This window comes from Loxodonta africana, chromosome 2 (genome assembly GCF_030014295.1).
Source record: "Loxodonta africana isolate mLoxAfr1 chromosome 2, mLoxAfr1.hap2, whole genome shotgun sequence".
Lineage (NCBI taxonomy): Eukaryota > Metazoa > Chordata > Mammalia > Proboscidea > Elephantidae > Loxodonta > Loxodonta africana.
Genome location: NC_087343.1, coordinates 201029693 through 201051655, shown reverse-complemented (window position 1 = coordinate 201051655; position 21963 = coordinate 201029693). Strand labels below are relative to the sequence as shown.

Below are 21963 nucleotides of genomic sequence, written 5' to 3'. Positions count from 1 at the left end.
GGCGGTAGCGTTCCGGATGCTGTTTCCTCAGGGAGAGACAGCGAGCCGCACAGCCTACTCACACCTCTGGAACTAGAGAAGAACAGTGCTCTCGGCAAAAGCTAAGTACTTGCATTTATTTTACCGCATCCCCAGGCCCCAAGCCGGCTTCAGCAGCTGTCAATTTCCCTGGGCCTGAGATAGGTCCTGCTGCACGTCCTGAGCCACTGTCCCGGCCTTGGAAAAGGAATAAATTAACAACTGGAGGAAAAGATAATCTGCCAGCTCCACTAAACTGGGGAGCTCAGGACAGAAGCAGCTCCTGTCCAGGCACAAATGGTCCATAGACTTTGAATTCCTTTCAACCCTGCATGTACCTGTGCGGGCCCATTTCAGAAGAATAGGCCCTTGTTGGCAGATAGCAACTGTTTTAGCTGTGCAGTGGAGAGGCGAGTTTTTGATGTTTGACAATGCTTTGCCTATTAAACAGGGTCCTCACCTACCCACATCAGGGGCCTAAGGACTGGTGGCTCCACCTATGTCACCTAGCCACCTGTGACAGGGGTCTAAGGATAAGTGGTACCTCCCAGTCCTTACAACCAAAGGCACTGGGTGCCCATGGTCTGGTTGCAGAACCCACTCACCTGTGAGCTCAGGGAACAAGGACGCACTTTGCTCACAGACACTCGGGAGACGGTTGTCATCCCTCTGCCTTGTTCAGAGTGTGACCCCCTGCTGCAACCAGATACCTGTACTTACACCAATCGCCCCTGCCCCTCTAAGACTGTAGGACAGAGCCTGTACCACACACTTGACCAACTATCTGGACACCTGAGCTGAATCCATTCAAGAAAAGTGAATGAATTCCTAGGCTCATATACCTGGTAATGGCTCTAGCCATCTGGTGACACGACGTTACAGCTTCAAAGGTGAAAATAATCAAGCTAGCCCATTCAAGCAGCCTATCTGGGCATATCAAAACAAAACAATGCAAGAATCTATGATACAGTAAGCAAACATAAAATAAACCAATACAGTAACTTATAGATAGCTCAGAGACAACAGTCAATATCAAATCGCATAAAGAAGCAGACCATGAGTGCTTCAACAAGCTCTCAAAACAAAGAATCAAGGAATCTTCCAGATGAAGGAATATTCCTGGCATTACCAGATGCAGAATACAAAAGATTAATATACAGAACTCTTCAAGAGATCAGGAAGAAGATCATGCAAAATGCAGAATGAGCCAAGGAACACACAGATAAAGCAGTTGAAGAAATTAAAAAGGTTATTCAAGAACATAATGAAAAATTTAATAAGCTGCAAGAATCCATAGAGAGACAGCAATCAGAAATTCAGATGATTAACAATAAAATTACAGAAGTAAACAACTTATTAGAAAGTCAGAGGAGCAGAGCTGAGGAAGTGGAAGGCAGAGTAAATAAGATTGAAGCTGAAACACTTGGCACCTATATATTTGAAGAAAATTCAGATAAAAGAATTAAAAAAAAATGAAGAAACCCTAAGAATCATGTGGGACTCTATCAAGAGAAACAATCTACGAGTGATTGGAGTACCAAAACAAGGAGGGATAACAAAAAAACAGACTAGAAGATTTGTTGGCAAAAAACTTCCCTGATACCCTGAAAGATGAGAAGATATCTATCCCAGATGCTCACTGAACTCCATACAAGGTAGATCTCAAAAGAAAGTCACCAAGACATAATCAAACTTGCCACAATTTTAAGAGCGGCTAGGGATTAACGAAGAGTCACCTACAAAGGAGAGTCAATAAAAAGCTCAGGCTACTCTGCAGAAACTACACAGGCAAGAACGTAATGGGATGACTTATATAAAGCACTGAAGGAAAAAAATTGCCAGCCAAGAATCATGTATCCAGCAAAACTGTCTCTCAAACATGAAGGTGAAATTAGGACATTTCCAGATAAACAGAAGTTTAGAGAATTTGTAAAAACCAAATCAAAACTACAAAAATACTAGAGAGTTTTCTGGATATCGGATATCAACCCAAGACTAGAACACAAGACAGACCAACTAGATGTCAACCCAGCTAGGGAAATCACAAAAGTAAATCGAGATTAAAAAAATGCTTAAAAAAGAGGGAAATGGTGAATACAACATTAAAAGAAAGAAGACAACCTTAAAAAAATAAAGAGGGACTAAGAAATGTAGTCATAGGTCTTTCATATGGAGAGTATGTCAAGGCGATATAAAGAAATGAAAGTTAGGTTTAAACTTAGAAAAATAGGGGTAAATATTAAGGTAACCACAAAGGAGACTAACAATCCTAATCATCATAATACATGAAAAAAATAAAGACTCAGCAAAAACAAAATCAACAACAATGAATAAGACCTTTTTTAATAAAATGGAGAAATAAATCACCAACTTCATATGAAAGGGAAAGAGTCCCAGGATAAGTAAAGCATTTCTGAAGAAGAAGAACAAAGTGGGAGGTCTCACACTACCTGATTTTAGAACCTATTATACCGCCACGGTAGTCAAAACAGCCTGGTACTCGTACAAAAACAGATACATAGACCAATGGAATAGAATTGAGACTCCAGACATAAATCCATCCACATATGAGCAGCTGATATTTGACAAAGGCCCAAAGTCAGTTAAATGGGGAAAAGACAGTCTCTTTAAGAAATGATGCTGGCATAACTGGGATATTCACCAGCAAAAAAAGAAGACCCATACCTCACACCCTGCACAAAAACTAACTCCAAATGGATCAAAGGCCTAAATATAAAATCTAAAATGATAAATAAAGATCATGGAAGAAAAAATAGGGACAATGCTAGGAGCCCTAATACTGGGCATAAACAGTATATAAAACATTACTAACAACGCACAAACACCAGAACAGAAACTAGATAACTGGGAGCTCCTAAAAATCAAATACCTATGCTCATCCAAAGACTTCATCAACAGAGTAAAAAGATTACCTATAGATCAGGAAAATATTTTTAGCTATGACACTTCCGATCACTGTCTGATCTCTGAAATCTGCATGATACTGCAAAAACTCAACAACAAAAAGACAAATAACCCAATTAAAAAATGGGCAAAGGATATGAACAGGCACTTCACTAAAGAAGACATTCAGATAGCTAACAGATATAGGAGGAAATGTTCACGATCATTAGCCATTAGAGAAGTGCAAATTAAAACCACAATGAGATTCCATCTCACACAAACAAGGCTGGCATGAATCCAAAAAACACAAAATAATAAATGTTGGAGAGGTTGTGGAGAGACTGGAACATTTATACACTGCTGGTGGGAATGTAAAATGGTACAGCCACTTTGGAAATCGATTTGGCGCTTTCTTAAAAAGCTAGAAATAGAAGTACCATATGATCCAGCAATCTCACTCCTTGGAATATATCCTAGAGAAATAAGAGCCTTTAAACAAACAGACATATGCACACCCATACTCATGGCAGCACATGATGCAACCAAACTGCCCATCAATGGATGAGTGGATAAGTAAATTATGGTATACTCACACAATGGAATACTATGTATTAATAAAGAACAATGATGAATCTGTAAAACATTTCATAACATGGAGGAATCTGGAAGGTATTATGCTGAGTGAAATTAGTCAGTTGCAAAAAGACAAATATTGTATGAGACCACTGTTATAAGAACTCAAGGAATAGTTTAAACAGAGAAGAAAATATTCTTTGATGGTTATGAGAGTGGGGAGGGAGAGAGAGGAGTATTCACGAATTAGATAGTAGACAAGAACTATTTTAGGTGAAGGGAAAGACAACACGCAATACAGGAGAGGTCAGCACAACTGGGCTAAACCAAAAGCAAAGAAATTTCCTGAATAAACTGAATGCTCTGAAGGCCCATGTAGCAGGGATAGGGGTTTAGCGACTAAGGTTTCAGGAGACATGAAGGTCAACTGGCATAATAAAATCTATTAAGAAAACGTTCTGCATCCCACTTTGGAGAGTGGCATCTGGGGTCTTAAACGCTGGCAAGTGGCCATCTAAGATGCATCAATTGGTCTCAACCCACCTGGAGGAAAGGAGAATGAAGAACACCAAAGGCACAAGGTAACTATGAGCCTAAGAGACAGAAAGGGCTACATAAATCAGAGCCTACATTAGCCTGAGACAAGAAGAACTAGATGGTTCCCAGCTACAACCGATGACTGCCCTGACAGGGAACACAACAGAGAATACCTGAAGGAGCAGTAGAGCATTGGGATGCAGACTCAAATTCTCATAAAAAGCCCAGACTTAATGGTCTGACTGAGTAGAAGGACCCTGGAGGTCATGGTCCCCAGACCTTCTGTTAGCCCAAGACAGGAACCATTCCCAAAGCCAACTCTTCAGACAGGGATTGGTCTGGAGTACAAGGGAGAAAATGATACTGGTGAGGAGTGAGCTTCTTGGCTCAAGTAGACACATGAGACTATGTGGGCAGCTCCTGTCTGGAGGGGAGATGAGAAGGCAGAGGGGGACAGAAGCTTGTTGAACGGACACGGAAATACAGGGTAGAGAGAAGGACTGTGCTGTCTCATTAGGAGCAGCGCAACTAGGAGTATATAGTAAGGTGTATATAAATTTTTATATGAGACTTGATTTGTAAACTTTCACTTAAAGCACAATAAAAATTAAAAAACAAACAAATATAAGTGTAGTAGTCTCTAGCCTGCTGCCTGACCTATGATTTTGGACTTGCTAGCCCATCACAATCATGTGAACCAATCTTTTGAAGTAAATCTCTCTCTATGTATACATATATCTCACTGGTTCTGTTTTTCTAGAAAACCCTAAGACCAGCAATAAAATAAAAAATATGGAGGGAATTAAGAGTTTTAAGAGTACATAATTTTCAACTCTATACTAAACAACTGCATAATTTAGAAAATATCAATAAAATCTAAAAATAAATTACCAAAAATGACTTATCCTCAAGAAGTAGAAAACCTAGATGGACCACCAGGTAAGAAAAAACTGGAAAACTAGGAAAATGTTAGTTCCATAAAGGCTTTGGGCCAGACAGTTTCAAGTTTTCAGAGAGAACTAGAAGCTATACCCAGGCACAGAAATAAGGCAAAGCTTTTTAATTCACTTTGCAAAGCTGCATAACCCTGATACCATGACAAAGAACAGTTTAAGTCAGCTTACACATTACAAGAATGATTAAATTACTAAAACTAGGATCAAATAGAGGTTATTCCCGCGACAGAGGAATGGTTCAGTGTAAAGAAGTCTACTAATATAACAGCCATCATATCAACAGATTAAGGGATAAAGTCATGATTACCTTCACAGGTGATAAAAGGCATTTCATTCAACATCTAGTCCTTATAAACATTTTCAATAAACTAGAACTAGGTAAAAAATCTCTCTCTCAAAACAGCAGCCAACACTACACTTAAGGAAGAAACTCAGAGAATCTTTTCCCTAAGCGTACTCTGAGGAACATGCAGCTCCTTCACCTGTGTGTGTGGGCTCTGGAGCAGAGGCTTTTCTGTGGAGTACTGCTAACGTGCAACATACATGCTTTAAAAGGGGTGCAGAGAGAGAATAATGTGTTTCCCAAACACATTAGACTAAGAATCTCCCCGAATCCTCACCAACATCTTCAAAGACTAGTGTTCCATGAAACACATTAGCAGGTTTCCAATTAAAATAAAAATTGAAAATAAAGATGCCTGGAATAAAATTGTTCTGGAACCTTTACCCCAGTGGTTTTCAATCCATTTTTCCTGCAACAACCTACCAAAGGGATATATCACATTCCCATCAGTAGCAGTGATTCCCATGGCAGTGATTTTCAATTACATGGCTGTGGGGTGGGGAGTGGAGATCCAAGCTTTAATATATTTACCCCTTGAAATTGTAAAACTGTGCAAAACCAAACAAAACAAAAACCCAAAGAATTTCCAAAAGCCATTTATCAGTAAGAAATCATACTTCTCCAGTCTGTGCACATGTACATTGCTTCAATGATAACTTTTTTCTTGTTATGGAAAAAAGTACATTATGAATGACAATTGTTATAAATTTATGACAACTCAAATTACATGAAAAATTTATAGGATAAGGATTATGTAACACTGGAAAAAAGGTGTGAGTCCTACCTTAAGTGCCGGTTGAGTTCTTCCACATAATTCTTTTGATCAAGGACATCAGTAATTCTTTCATGCCTTTTTTAAAAAGAGCATAAAAAAGGAGCCACTTTTTTAAATTCATGGTTAACACATTCTAACTGCTCCCCAAACTTCCAATCACCTTGTAGAAATACCAATGTCTTCAGAAAACCAAGAGGCAGTCAGAGTTCAGTAATACCTGCCTGGTCCCAGATTGAAGACAGAGCACAGCCGGCTGCAGAGGCAACAGCCAGGGCCTCAGGCTCCCTGCAGATGCCCTCCCTTTCTGAAGACAGGCTGGGCATTTGGGATGAGGAAAGACAGCTCTCCATGAGCAAGGTGGAAGCACCAACCCACCAGATGCAAAAAGCTCTCTGGATGTAGCAGAGAAAGTGATTCTTATTACATTGAAATAAAGCTGACTCGGGAAAGGAGACGATGAGACTTTTTGAAATACAAGCTTATCAGTTCTAAAGGCCAGAGAAGTCTCGGTTAATATTTAAAGTTAGGCTTTCCATCCCCTAATTTCTTTGTATACATACAAACACATAAGTATACACAGGGGATCATTCTACAGGCTCCAGCTATATGTACTGGATTTGCTTTTGAGCGCAGTCATTTTTTTACCTGCTTTCCTCCATCCTGCCCTTTTCATAGCTCTCCCAGGTAACCCATATTAACAACCTTTTGAGTATCCTTCTATATGATATAATAATGTCTACGTGTGTGAAGACATAGATATAGTATATACAGTTAGAAGATAAAATATACCCACTCCTCACTTATCAACATGGTTAGGTTCCAAAGACCAGGTCATTATGCAAAATTGGCATTATGCAAAAATGGAGGTTGATCACATCAGGTCACAAAATGGAGGATGACTACATCATTACTAACTGCAAAATCACATCATTACATAACTGCCAAACCACTGAGGATCATGGCCCAGCCAAGTTGACACATAACCTTAACCATCACAGCCAGTGTTATTCTTGCCTTGCACCTTGGTGTTGTTGCTGCCTGATACAGGTTATTAAATGTACAAAATAGTTGGATAGTAGATTTTTTACTATTGCTGTAAATGCGAAATGTTGGATAGCAAGATGGTTGATAAGTGAGGAGTAGGTGTATATATTAGGGATTTTTTTGTTTATGAAAATTAGATATCATATATACTTCTCATCACCATACTTTTCTCATTAAATAATACCTTGTGCAAATCCCTCCAAGTCTAGGAGCTTAAATATATTCTTTTTTATGTCTGCATAATATACTATAATGTGGAATATTATGGATGTTCCATAATTCATTCAGTTATTGTCTTATTGGAGGATATTAATTTTATTTCTAGTTTTTTTTGCCATTAAGACTAGATTTTATATTCCCAGTGGGTTAACCCTTGTACTCAGGGTGCATAAAGAATCAGTGGGGTTCCTGCTGGTCCCTTCCTAGGTAGGGTACTGTCAGGCACCGAGACTGTGGAGGTCCTTGTCAAGGAAGACACTTGGAAAGACAGGTAAGAGAGGCACATGGTAAAATATTCAAACATGACCAAAGAGTTTACAGTGAAAACTCCCTACCGTGCCTGCCATGCCCTTCCCACAGGCAACCACTATTACCAGGGTCTGTTATCAGTGTCACTTTACAAGTGTTCCATGCCCACAAAAGCCTAAAGTAGAAATACATATGCATATCATTTCTTATTATAACATAAATATTATAACACAGTATACCCACAATTCTTTAACTTCTTTTTCTTCCAGAAGAACTTCTTTTAAAAGAATGCTGTTACTAAAAAGGATGAGGGAGAGCTACCCATGGTATGGAAAGACATCAGAGACACATTATGACCAAAAAGCAAGTCAAAGGGCAATTTATACAGTACCTCCCCATTTATATTCAAACCATAAAGCAAAATATACCAACAAATATAGGCCTGTAAGGCATTAAAAAAAGATTTGGAAGGAGATGTAAGAGTAGTGTCCTCCAAGGAGAGGAGGGGGACTAACATGGGAATCAGCCGGTGGTATGAATGGGGAAGTTTCACGTATATTCTCTATTATTCCATACAGCTAAATTTCTTAAACAATGAGAATCATTCATGTATTAGCACTGCAATTAAAAATAACTAAATGAAAACTAAATCTCAAATGAAGCAAAAATAAAATAGCATTCTTTGCCAGAACTTCATGAAGTATGTGAACAAGTGTATAGCACAGCACTTACTCTTTGCCACCATCGAGATCCTGCACGTCCTTAAGGTAGAGGGAAAAATCGATCACTCCAACCTGACCAAGATAAAATACACAAGTTTAAATAAAAAAGTAACATTTTTCATTTTCCCCAACCTACACAATCTTTAAAATTCAGGGTATTTACATTCTGGTCTCTTTCCTAGAAACAGTTTAGTCAGACTAATCAGCTCTATAAAGCAGCCATCAAACACGCAAACCATAAGAAAAATAATAAGGAAACTTATTACAAATTAGAATTTAAGGGAATATTCTAAAACGTTACCACCTATTTCAGCTTAGTTTTGTTACTTATTTAATAATCACATTTACAAAGGCCAGTAAGTCGTATGGGTACAAAATAATAATAATAAAAAAGGAGACCTGGATCTCTAGGATTAAAGTGGTGACCTTAATTGACACTTCTGACTCCTCCTTTCCTCAAAATTTTGGTGAAATGGTCTCATCAGTATTCCTGGGAAAATTCTATACCACGGCTGGGAACTAGTAAGGACCAAGATCCCTTCCACAACTAAATAGCGAGGGCTTTGTCAAGACATAAAAGCACATTACGCAATGATTACACAACTTGACTAATGTTAACTGTTATCACTAAGCAGTATATCAGAAAAAGGGCAAAATGGCAAATGTGTTATATATAATTTTACAGCAGTAACAACAAAAGGGTGCAGCTGTTGACACTACTTAGGTACAACCAGACCAAATACCTCATGGAATTAGCTTGCTTGGTTTGATGGTTTAAGGTAATGGTTTCATGGGACAATCCAGCCAATTGGCCTAATGTTTTAGAGTTTCTACTCTACCTTAGAGCTATGGCTGCTAACCAAAAGTCGGCAGTTCGAATCCACCAGGCGCTCCGGGGAAGCCCTATGGGGTAGTTCTTCTCTGTCCTATAGGATCACTATGAGCTGGAATTGACTCGACAGCAATGGGTTTGATTTTTGGTTTTTTTGGTTCTACCTTCTAGTTCAGTGTGTAGAGCCTAGGGTCTTAAAAGCTTGCAAGCAGCCATCCAAGATAATTGGTCTCTATTTGCCTGGAGCAGTGGAGGAAGAGGACCTAGGAATCGGAAAAGGAACTGGGCTACAGACCTAATTGCCTCCATGAACTATTGCCTCCTTTGCGACGAGACCATGAGCCATGGTGCTCAGCTACCATTATTTAATGTTTTGATCAAGGACTCAATAGATGGACTGTGATCAAAAGAGGGAATATGTGGAACAGAATTTCAAATTTCTATGGAGTCCAGATTTACTGGACCCATTGAGATAAGAGGAGCTTCTGAATCTATTGCCCTGAGATAATCCTTAAATCTTGAACCAAAGCTATCCCCTGAACCAAATAATAGTTTAGCTCAATTAATAAAAAATACTTACCTTGAGCATTATGCTCTTTTAAAGAATTGTCTGTATGAGATCAAATTGACAACAGTAACTCTAAAGCACAGATGAGACTTTTAGGGGGCATAAGTCTAAGTTAATGGGATAAAATAATTTGGGTACAGATAGTGAGGATGATGACACTATGTGAAGAATGTAATCAATGTCACTGAATTGTACATGTAGAAACTGTTGAATGGGCGCATGTATGTTTTGCTATATATATATTTTTTCACCAAAAAAAGAGAGAAAGAAAGTACTTTAGAGAGAGTGAGTGAGGGTCCTAGTTTGCTGTCATCCACTCCAGAGAGAGTAAGTGAAACCATTCTTACTTGAAATATAGAAGAATTAGGTACAATCAATAGTGAACTGTTTAGAATAACGTTATAGCCCTGTCATGGAACCCTATGCAACCATAACAAAGAATGCAGTGGATTTATGTGTAATAATATGAAAAAAAAGCTCCAGGATAAAATTTTAAGTCAAAGGATGACATGCAAGCTCAACATCATTAGCTATTAGAAAATACTTATCAAAACCACAATGAAACCACTTCATACCTACTATGATGTCTATGAGAGTCCCTGGATGGTGCAAATGATCAAGTGCTTGACTGCTAGCCAAAAGGTTGGAGGTTCAGACCTACTCGGAGGCACCTTGAAAGACAGGCCTGGCAATCTGCTTCCGAAAGGTCACAGCCTTGAAAACCGTATGGAGCAGCTCTACTCTGTACACATGGGGTCACCATGAGTCAGACTCAACTCAACAGCAACTAACAAAAACAATGGTACATCCAAGCAGAGATTCCGGTAGGTGATTGGATCTATGAACTGGAGCTCAGTGAAGGGACACGCTGGAGTTTTACATGAATTCACTGCACAGATGGGTAGTCAGGAAAAAGAGAGTCGAGAACAGAACCCTGGGAAACAAGTATTTAGAAAGAAAGGAAACTACAGCCTATAAAGTAGACTGATAAAAACAAAAAAAAGAAATGGAATAAGAGCTTGATGATTTCTGTGGCTAGGTTATAGAAAGGAAAACCAGAAATGTGGTTTCATGGAGACAGTGGAGTAAACAATTATTTTAAGAACAAAGGAGGGAGGATAGAGAGAGTTGGAAGCTGGCAAAATTGTCACGAAAGGAGAGACTGGAAGGGCTGACTCATTAGGGGGAGAGCAAGTGGGAGGACGGAGTAAGGTGATATAAACTTATATGTGACAGTCTGACTTGATTTGTAAACGTTCACTTGGAGCTCAATAAAAGTTAATAAAAAAAAGATATGAGTAAAAAAAAAAGAAAATAGAGATTATAACAATAATGATGATAATAAAAAAAACCCTGTTGCCATCAAGGCAAAAAAAAAAAAAAAAGAACAAAGGAGTGCTTCAGACTATCAAATGCCATATAAGTGTCCACTTGATTTGTCTGTTAGTTGGGAGCTACTAGTGAGAGCAATTTTAGTAGAATAGAAAGGTAAAAGCCTGATTACAATGGGTTAGAAAGTGAACGACAGCAATAGACATGAGAAAACATAATTTAAAAATGTACCATTTATAATTATTGTTGTTGTTAGCTGCTGCTGAGTCGGTTCTGACTCATAGTGACCCTACTGCCCATTTATAATATAAACTGAAATTATAAGGTTCTTAGACATAAATCTGAGAGTGTATGCAAGATCTTTATAAACTCATAAAACATTGTTTAAAAAAGCATAAAAGGAGACCTAAGTCATATCTGTCTCTGAAGTACAAATAGGAAGAAAATTTATTTTCTATAATTAAATGAAACTAATTATTATAATATATTCTCACAGAAATACACATTACTGTTCTTCTAACAATATATTAATAACTGCTTTAAAAACTGTGTGCTAGAAATTTCAGCTACCAACATTTGAATTTTTCTCATTAAGATTATACCTTTCTATTTCTGCTTCAATGTTACCTATGATTTGAAATGCCAAAAAAAAAAAAGAGATCTAAGTAATGGGAAATGAGCCCCAGTGGCACAATGGTTAAGCGCTCAGCTACTAACTGAAAGGTCCGTGGTTCAAAACTACCAGTGGCTCTGTGGGAGAAGAGACCAGCGATCTGCTCCTGTAAAGATTACAGCCTAGGAACCCAGTGGGGCAGTTCTTCTCTGACATATAGGATTGCTATGAGTTGGAATCAACTCGACAGCACACAACAGTAAGTAATGGGAAGATATACTACGGTCATGAATGTAAACATTCAATATCACAAAGATGTCAATTCTCCAGATTAATCTATATATTCAATGGACGTTCAACCAAAATCTCAACTGTTTTTGTGTACTTGATAAGCTAATTTTTAAAATTCATACAGAAAAGCAAATAACCAAAAATAACCAGGAAAATCTTAAAGAAGAAAAACAAGGCGGGTGACTTTGCCTACGAGCTATCAAGTCTTATTATAAAGCTATTATAATTATGACAATGTGATGTTGTACAGGGATAGACAAACAGATCACAGTATAATGAGCCCTGACACAGACCCACACATAAACAGAGTCTTGATATATAATAGAGATAACACTACGTATCAGTGAGGAAACGAAAACTATATAATAAATGATACTGGGAAAACTGGTTATCCACATAAACAAATATATATCCTAAGTGAGCTAAAATTCTAAATGTGAAAAGCAAAATTTTAAACTTTTATAAGAAAACAGGGGAATAGCATTATTAACTCAGATTAAGGAAGGACTCCTTAACCAAATCACAAAAAACACAAACCATAAAGGAGAAAGTAGATAAATTCACCACATTAAAATGTAAAATGTCTATTCAGTAAAAGACACAAACAGTAGAAAGACAAGCCACAAACTGGAAGAAGATATGTACAATGCATAACCAAAACCAAACCAAACCCAGTGCCGTCAAGTTGATTCTGACTCATAGTGACCCTATGGGACAGAATAGAACTGCCCCATAGAGCTTCCAGGGAACACCTGGCAGATTCGAACTGCCAGCCCTTTGGTTAGCAGCTGTAGGGCTTAACCACTACACCACCAGGGTTTTCTGTATAATGCATACAACTTATAAAATATGACTATTCAGAATTAATAAAGAACTCAATATCAATAAGAAAAATACAAACAACTCTAAAAAAAATGGGCAAAAAATATTAACAGGAAATTACCAATAGCAGAAAACTTAATGGTCACTAAACCTATGAAAAAGAACCCTGGTGGCACAATGGTTAAGTGCTTGGATGCTAACCAAAAGGTTGGCAGTTAGAACCCACCTATTGGCTCCAAAGGAGAAAGACCTGGTGATCGTTCCCATAAAGATTACAGCCTAGAAAACCCTATGAGGCAGTTCTACTCTGTCACACGGGGTCACTATGAGTCAAAAATTGACTCAATGGCAAACAACAACAAAACCTATGGAAATATGTTCAACCGCACTAGTAATTAGAAAAATGCAAAATAAAACAACATTAAATGGCATTTCACGCCCATATAACTGACACAAATTTAAAAGTCTGATAATATTAAGTGTTTTGAGGATGTGGAAAAACAGGAGCAACAACAACAAAAATAATACATACAGTGTTAAGAACCCCACTTAGGTTAAAAACCAAATCTATCTGTGATTTTTTTTTGTGGTAAAAATACATACAACAAAACATACAGCAGTTCAACAATCTGTGATGGCTTTAAAACATGTCTGCAAATTCTTTGACACACCTCCTGCCAAAGGAAATCTATATTCCCAACCCGTGAACCTCCCCAGCCTTTGTACCTGTCTTGATGAATAGAATGCAGTGGAAATGATGCTGTATGATTTCTGAGACTAGGTTAATTAAAAAAGGCAATACAGAGGCAGGGCCAAGACGGTGGAGTACTCAGACGCTTCCTGTGGTCCCTCTTACAACAAGACCCGAAAAAACAAGTGAATCAATTATGTATGACAATCTAGGAGCCCTGAGCATCAAAGACAAAGTTGAGGAGTGAACTGAGTAATAGCGGGAGGAAGAGATAGTTCAGAAGCAGTGAGACTTTGCTGGCTGTTGCCCTGCAGGCTGGATCGGCCGGCACACCCGGGCTGAGGCGAGCAGTAGCTCTCGGGATGTGTTTTCTACACCAGGAGAAACTGAGCGGCAGAGACTCTGCTCAAGCCTCTGGAACCAGAGAGAAAAAAAGAAAGAGAGAAGAGGCGCTGAAATCTGTGAAAGTGTCTAACCTACCACGTGGGATCAAAAACTCTTCCCCCTCTACGAAGTACCTCTTTCCCATTCATCCGCCCCTCCCCACTCTGCACCTTCCCGGTTCAGCTTTAGCTAATGCTATGCCCTGGGCTGGAGGTGGGATCTGTCATACACCCCAAGCCATTCTCTTGGCTTTGGAGAGGGAACAAATTAACAAACAAGAAAAAATAATCTGCTAGCTCCTCTAAGCTGGGAATTCAGGCCAGGCACAGTCCCTTTGCCTAGGCACAGGCATAAGGGGTCCATAGACTCTGAATGTCTTTCACCCCTGCCTAGACTTGTGTGGGCCCATTTCAATTGCCTAGGCCCTCATTAGCACAGTACAACAGGGTATATACCTGAAGTCTATTTGCAACTGCAACAGCTAACGGGTATGGCAGATGTGTGATATTTCACACCACCCTGCCCATTAAGCAGGGTCCTCACCTACCCACATCAGGGGCCTGAGGACTTGTGGATCCACACATTCCACCTAGCCACCCATGATAGGGGTCTGAGAATACGTGGTACCTCCCAGTCCTTACAGCCAACAGCATTTGGTGCCCAAAGTTCGGCTGTAAAACCCACCCACCTACTGTGCTCTAGGGAACTTGGACACGCCTTCCACCCAGGCACTCAGGTGCAGCCGTCAGCCCCCTACCTTGCTCAGCACGTAACTCCCTACTCCAGTCACCCCTATACAGGACTGTAGATGAGAGCCTGGACCACATACTTGGTGATCAACGACCTGGAGAGCTGAGCCGAATCCACACAAGAAAAGTAAACAGGCTCCTGGGCTCACATACCTAGTAACAGCTCTAACCACCTGGTGACAGGATGTTAGAGCTTCAAAGACATCAATAAAGTAGCTCACATGACTAGCCTATGTGGGCATATCAACACAAAACAATACAAGAAGCTGGGACACAGTAAGCAAACATAAAATAAATAAACATAATAACTTATTGATGGCTCAGAGAAAATGGTCAATATCAAATCACATAAAGAGGCAGACATGAAGACTTCAGCACACTCCCAAAACAAAGAATTAAGAAATCTTCTGTATGAAGAGAACTTCCTGGAATTACCACAGGTAGAATACAAAAGATTAATATACAGAACTCTTCAAGAGATTAGGAAGAAAATCAGGCAAAACACAGAACAAGCCAAGGAATACACAGACAAAGCAACAGAGGAACTTAAGAAGATTAGAGAAAAGCATAATGACAAATTTAACAGGTTGCAAGAATCCATACAGAGGCAGTAAACAGAAATCTAAAAGATTAACAATAAAATTTCAGAATTAGACAACTCAATAGGAAGTTATAGGAGCAGAATTTAGGCAATGGAAGTCAGAATTAGTGAGGCTGAAGATAGAGCACTTGACGCAACTTATTTGAGGAAAAATCAGATAAAAGAGTTTAAAAAATGAAGAAACCTTAAGAATTATGTGGGACTCTATCAAGAGGAATGGAAAGCCTGGTGGCACAGTGGTTAAGTGCTACGGCTGCTAACCAAAAGGTCAGCAGTTCAAATCCACTAGGTGCTCCTTGGAGCCTCTATGGGGGCAGTTCTACTCTGTCCTATAGGGTCACTATCAGTTGGAATCGACTCAATGGCAGTGGGTTTAGTTTTTGGTTTTACCAAGAGGAATAACCTACGAGTGACTGGAGTAACAGAACGGGGCGGGGGCGGGGGGGATAACGGAAAATACAGAGAGAATTGTTGGAGATTTGATCACAAAAAACTTTCCTAATATCATGAAACATGAGAAAATATCTATCTAAGATGCTCATCAAACCCCACACAAGGTAGATCCCAAAAGAAACTCACCAAGACATATCATAATCAAACTTGCCAAAACAAAAGATAAAGACAGCGTTTTAAGAGTGGCTAGGGATAAACAAAAAGTCACCTACAAAGGAGAGTCAATAAGACTAAGCTGGGACCACTCAGCAGAAACCATGCAGGCAAGAAGGCAACGGGATGACATGTACAAAGCCTTGAAGAAAAAAAAAAAACTGCCAGTCAAGAATTATATATCCAGCAAAACAGTCTCTTAAATATGCTTGCAAAATTAGGACATTTCCAGATAAACAGAAGTTAAGGCAATTTGTAAAAACCAAACCAAAATTACAAGAAATACTAAAGGGAGTCCTCTGGTTAGAAGATCAGTAACGTCAGATAACAACCCAAGACGAGAACACAGGACAGAAGAACCAGACATCAACCTAGATAGGGAAGTCACAAAAACAAATCAAAGCTAAAGCACCAAAAATAGGGAAAGAGAGATGTCAATACGTAAAAGATGATAACATTAAAACAAAAAAGAAAGGAAGTCAAGGCGATATCAAGAACTAAAAGATTGGTTTAACCTTAGAAAAATAGTAAAATACTAAGGTAACCACAATGGAAACTAACAATCCTACACATCAAAATAAAAAAGGTAACACACCTTCCACCTGGCTCTTAGGGCATAGGTCTTTGAAGTTCTGAGCTTCTGTTTAAGAAGTCCAGCTACTCTGAAGCCACCATGCTGGAGAGACCAGATAGAGAGGCCTCATGAAGACAGAGGTGCCTGAGAAGCCCCTGTTGTTGGCTGACTCACATGAGAGCAAGCCTTCAGAGGATTCCAGCCCCAGTCACCATCTGACTATAATCACATGAGCCCTCGAACAAAAACCTCCTAGCTGAGCCCAGTCCAGCCCCAGAATCGTAAAAGACACAATGTTGTTAAGTGACTAATCTGATTAGCAATAGAAAACCAGAACATATTTAGTTTAAAATAAAACCTACATATACATAAATGCATAGAAAAAGTAGAAAAGGCTTTAGAAAGATTTTCCCTAAAATCTTTATCATTACCTTTGGGTAAGAGAGTGGGACTGGGGGCCGGGGGACAGGGGAGTTGTAGAATGTCACTTTTTACTCTATACACTTCTGTATTGCTTAATTTTTTCAATGCGCATGTATTTGTTTTGTAAAAAAAAGAAATTAAATTGTAAAGATATATTCCCCTGGGAAAAAACCCAACAACAAAAGAATGATTAAGACCAAAAGTAGAAATCAATGAATCAGAAAGCAAATAAAGCCTTCTCACCAAAGCAGAATTGATAAATAAAACCAAGAGCTGGTACTCCAAAGTTCAACAAAGTAGATAAATCTCTATCAAGTATGATCAATATTACAAATGAGAATAGAGATATAAAAAAATTTAAGAGAATACTTTTATACAACTCTTGCTTGATGTGAATGGATGATTTCTAGAAAAAATATAAACAACTAAAAAGCTGACGTACAATGTAGGAAACCAATAGATTGAACTACGCCCAAAAAAGGCATTAAAGACTGAAGTGGTAATGCCAGTAAATTCTAGCAAATCTTTTTTTTTTTTAAATAATTTTTATTGAGCTTTAAGTGAACGTTTACAAATCAAGTCAGTCTGTCACATATAAGCTTGTATATACCTTACTCCATACTCCCACTTACTCTCCCCTTAATGAGTCAGCCCTTCCAGTCTCTCCTTTCGTGACAATTTTGTCAGTTTCTAACCCTCTCTCCCCTCCTATCTCCCCTCCAGACAGGAGATGCCAACACAGTCTCAAGTGTCCACCTGATACAAGTAGCTCACTCTTCATTAGCATCTCTCTCCAACCCATTGTCCAGTCCCTTCTATGTCTGATGAGTTGTCTTCGGGAATGTATCCTGTCCTGGGCCAACAGAAGGTGTGGGGACCATGACCGCCGGGATTCCTCTAGTCTCAGTCAGACCATTAAGTCTGGTCTTTTATGAGAGTTTGGGGTCTGCATCCCACCAATCTCCTGAAATTCTAGCAAATCTTAAAGGGAAAAATAATTCCTCTGTTAATAAGCTGTTATAGAAAACAAGAAAAGGAAGAACATTTTTTCAGTTTATTTTATGACGCTTATACAATCCTGATGCTGAAAAATGACAAAGATAGTATGGGGGAAAAATTTCGAACAGTTTCCCTTATAAACACAGAGACAAAAATTCCAAACAAACCATAAACATATTAAATCTAGGAATACATTTAAGAGAACAATACACAATTATTTTAGGAATGTAGGGATAATATAGTAATAGGAAACGCATAAGTTAATTCAATTATGTTTATGGGTTAAAAACAGACATGACATCTTAATGTTGCTGGATGGAAACCCCAGATTCTGCCCGGCATGACTCCTACTGGCCAATAAACAAGAGACTGAGGTGGGAGAACGGAAAGGTACCTTTATTTTGTTATGCAAGGAAAGGAGTCAGTCAGAGCTGTTGTCGCAAAGACTGCTTCCCTAGGACAAGGTGAAAGGTTATTTTTAAGGGGTTTACAAGTAGGGAGTTCATGCAACTTATATCAGCTATATTTTTAATAATATTACGCAGGCGCAATGGGGTTTACATATGACTTCATGCACTGCCAGGATTTTTATGGGGCAGGCAAAGGAACTAGGGTTCTAATGCAAAGTTGCAGGGCAGGCTGAGCAAGCTGCTTGAGGCAATGGAATTTTCTGCAGCCTGGGGACCTCTGCTTTATCAAGAGATGCCAAAAAAGGTTTATTTGATAACTTCAACATTCATTTTTCTTAAAAAATTATTTTTTTGTGGTTCAAACACACACAGCATAACAGACAACAATTCAACAGCTCTACATATGTAATTCAGCGACACTGATAACATTCTTTCAGTTATACAACCATTCTCATCCTTTTTCTGAGTTGTTCCTCCCCTATTAACATAATCTCATTGCCCCCTAAGGTTCCTATCTAATCTTTTGAGTTGTCAATTCGATTCATATTGATAGATGTTAAAAGAGCACAATGCTCAAGGCAGACATTTTTTACTAGTTAAGCTAAACTATTGTTTGGTTTTAAGAAGAATTTAGGGGATGTTTTTGGTTTAATGCTTAAAGGTTATCACAGGGCAATAGTTTCAGGGGTTCATCCAGCCTCCACAGCTCCAGAAAGTCTGGAGTCCATGAAAATATGCAATTCTGTTCTGCATTTTCCCCCTTTGATCAGGATTTGTCTATAGAACCTTTGATCAAAATGTTCAGTAATGGTCAGTGGGCATCATCTAGTTCTTCTGGTCTCATGGCAAAGGGAGCAGTTGTTCATGGAGGCTATGGGCCAAACATTCCATTTTCTCCTCCTATTCCTGACTCTCCTTCTTCCTCTGTCACTCCAGGCAAAGAGACCAATTGTTGTGCCTTGGATGGCCTCTTGCAAGCTTTTAAGACCCCAGCACTACATAATGAACTAGGTAGAACAGAAGCCCTGAACACTTTATTAGGCCAGTTAACTGGGATGTCGTACAAAACCATGACCCTAAACCTCCAAACCAAGGAACCAAATCCCACGAGGCGTTTGACTGTACATAACCAGCCTCAGCTGCTACTCTTTTTTTTTTTGTTATAAATACATCATACAACTTTTGCCAGCAGTACTTCCTAAACATAAGAAAGAGGATCCATTAGACATCAACAGCAAATATACTTTACGGTAACATACTAAAGGCACTACCGTTGAAGACAGGAATAGATATGCACTCTTCTCATCTTTCCACCACTCATCTGTCAGTCTGTCATACTGTGGTGGCTTGCATGTTGCTATGATGCTAGAAACTATGCAATCAGTATTTCAAATGCCAACAGGGTCATCATGGTGACAGGTTTCAGTAAAGTTTCCACACTAAGACAGACTAAGAAGAAAGGCCTGATGATCTACTCCTGAAAATCAGCCAACGAAAACCCCATGGATCACAACAGAATATTATCGGATATAGTGCTGGAAAACGAAGCTCCTAGGTAGAAGGCAACAATGGACTTAAGCACGACAGTGACCCTGAGAATGGTGTGGCGCCAGGCAGCATTTTGTTCTGTTCTACATGGGGTTCCCACGAGTCGGAGCCAATTCAATGGCAACTAACAACAATAGTATCATCTTTACTGAATGACATCTATTACTTAACAAAAATCCCAACGGAATTTTTATTTTGGAACTTGACAAAATGATGTTCAAGTTTATCTGGAAGAACAGATAGGAGAGAAATATCTGAAAAAGAAGTATAACAAAATAGGCAGGGTTGAACTACCCGACTGTAAAACATACTATGCAGCTGTAGTGATTAGAAGAAGGTGCTACTGGCCCAGAAATAAAGAGATCCAAGGACCCCATAGAGAGTTCGGAAATAAAGCTAGGTTTACTATGTTACTATGGATATTTTATACACGAAAAAGGTAGAATTTCAAATTAGCAGAAAAATAGTGTATTTAATAAATGACACTGACAGGAACCATTCCCAAAGCCAACCCCAGGGATTAGACCGGACAATGGGTTGGAAAGGGATGCTGGTGAGGAGTGGGCTTCTTGGATCAGGTGGACACTTGAGACTATGTTGGCATCTCCTGCCTGGAGGGGAGATGAGAGGGTAGAGGGGGTTGGAAGCTGGCAAAATGGACATGAAAAGAGCAAGTGGAGGGAGGGAGCAGGCTGTCTCATCAGGGGGAGGGCAACTGGGAGTATATAGCAAGGTGTATATAAGTTTTTGTGTGAGAGGCTGACTTGATTTGTAAACTTGCACTTAAAGCACGATAAAAATTAAAAAAAAAAAAAAATGACACTGAGAAAAATGGTTTACTATTTGTTAAAATCACCCAGATTCCCACATTACACTGTATCAAAACAACAGATCATGTGTATGTAAAAGCTACATATTTGATTTGAAAAAGGAAAAGTCTGTTTAAATTCGACTGCAAAAACTACAAAATTTCTATAGGGCAAACCTCTGAGAAGTCAGAAAAAAACAAACAAACCCTCTCCTCACTTATCAACATAATTAGGTTCCAAAGACCGGGTTGTTATGTGAAATCTGCGGTATGTGAAAATGGAGGATGAACACATCAGATCACAAAATGGAGGATGACTGCATCATTACATAACTGCGAAATCACAGCCTCACATGCCTGTGAAATCACTGAGAATCACGGCCTAGCCAAGTTGACACATCATCTTAACCATCACAACTGGCATTACTCTTGCCTTGTATCTTGGCGTTTGTTACTGCCAGATGTATGTTGTTAATGTGCAAGATAGAGAGCAGATTTTTTATTATTGTCCCAAACGTGAAATGTCGGATAACAAGATAGTGGATAAGTGAGGAGACGGTGTATAACAAAAAAAAATTCAGAGGAAGGGTTAGTATCCTTAATCTATAATAAAGATGTGGAAAAAGATGACAACTCAGAAAAATGGGCAAAGGATACAACCAGGTAGTCACAAAAGCTGACCTACCAATGGCAAATAAAACATGAAAAAACACTTGACCTCACTAGTTCTCCAAAATGTAAATTTGAGGTGATGAGTTGTTTTGTCTATTACGCTGAAAAAGACCAAGAACGCTCATCACATCCAGTGTTAGCAAGTGAAAATGGGCTCTCTCATACACTGCTGGCGGGCGTGTAAAATGGAAGACCTTTCCAGAGGCCAATTTTACAGTATTTACCAAAATGTGGAATGTGAATACTTTAAAACACAGCAATCTCAAAATCTATCCTAAAGGAGAGGTGTGGGGGGAAAGGACGAGAGTACAAAAAGGTATAAGGCTGTTTGTAAGATTGTTGTTATAATAGGGAAATAACCTAAATGAGGTACTGTTAAATTATGGTACATCTATGAAATAGAATACTATGCAACCATTTAAAATAGTTTACACCTCTCTATTGAACAGACAGCTATGTGGAACATATTGTTAAATTTTAAGAAAAATTGAAAAATGGTATATTTAGAGTATCTTGGTTTAATAAACTCCAAACATTTCTTTCTAAAATGCATAAATAAATACACACACACCCACACACACACATATACACACTGTTCCTTTTTTTTTTTTTTAAAAGGGGGCAGGGTGGACACGTTATTAAAAAAAGTTGACCTGGGCATGCAGCGGTTGGGAAAGCTTTTTGTTCTTTAGGTCCAAAT

General features: G+C 38.8%; 1 protein-coding gene across 4 annotated transcripts in view; it reads right to left on the bottom strand.

The window, feature by feature from the left end:
• Positions 1-21963, bottom strand: part of RUFY1 (RUN and FYVE domain containing 1) — an 86875-nt gene that overhangs the window by 45013 nt on the left and 19899 nt on the right. For 3 of the 4 annotated variants that reach the window (XR_002786613.2, XM_064279269.1, XM_003404700.4), the window contains exons 6-7: positions 8351-8412; positions 6116-6181 (exon numbers count right to left, since the gene is read on the bottom strand). Coding sequence is in view for 3 of the 4 variants with exons in the window: in XM_064279269.1 (XP_064135339.1) it covers positions 6116-6181; positions 8351-8412 (128 nt within the window). In the remaining variant the exon portion in view is untranslated. The remainder of the gene's footprint in view (positions 1-6115; positions 6182-8350; positions 8413-21963) is intronic. The other variant, XM_064279268.1, reaches the window with a different exon arrangement.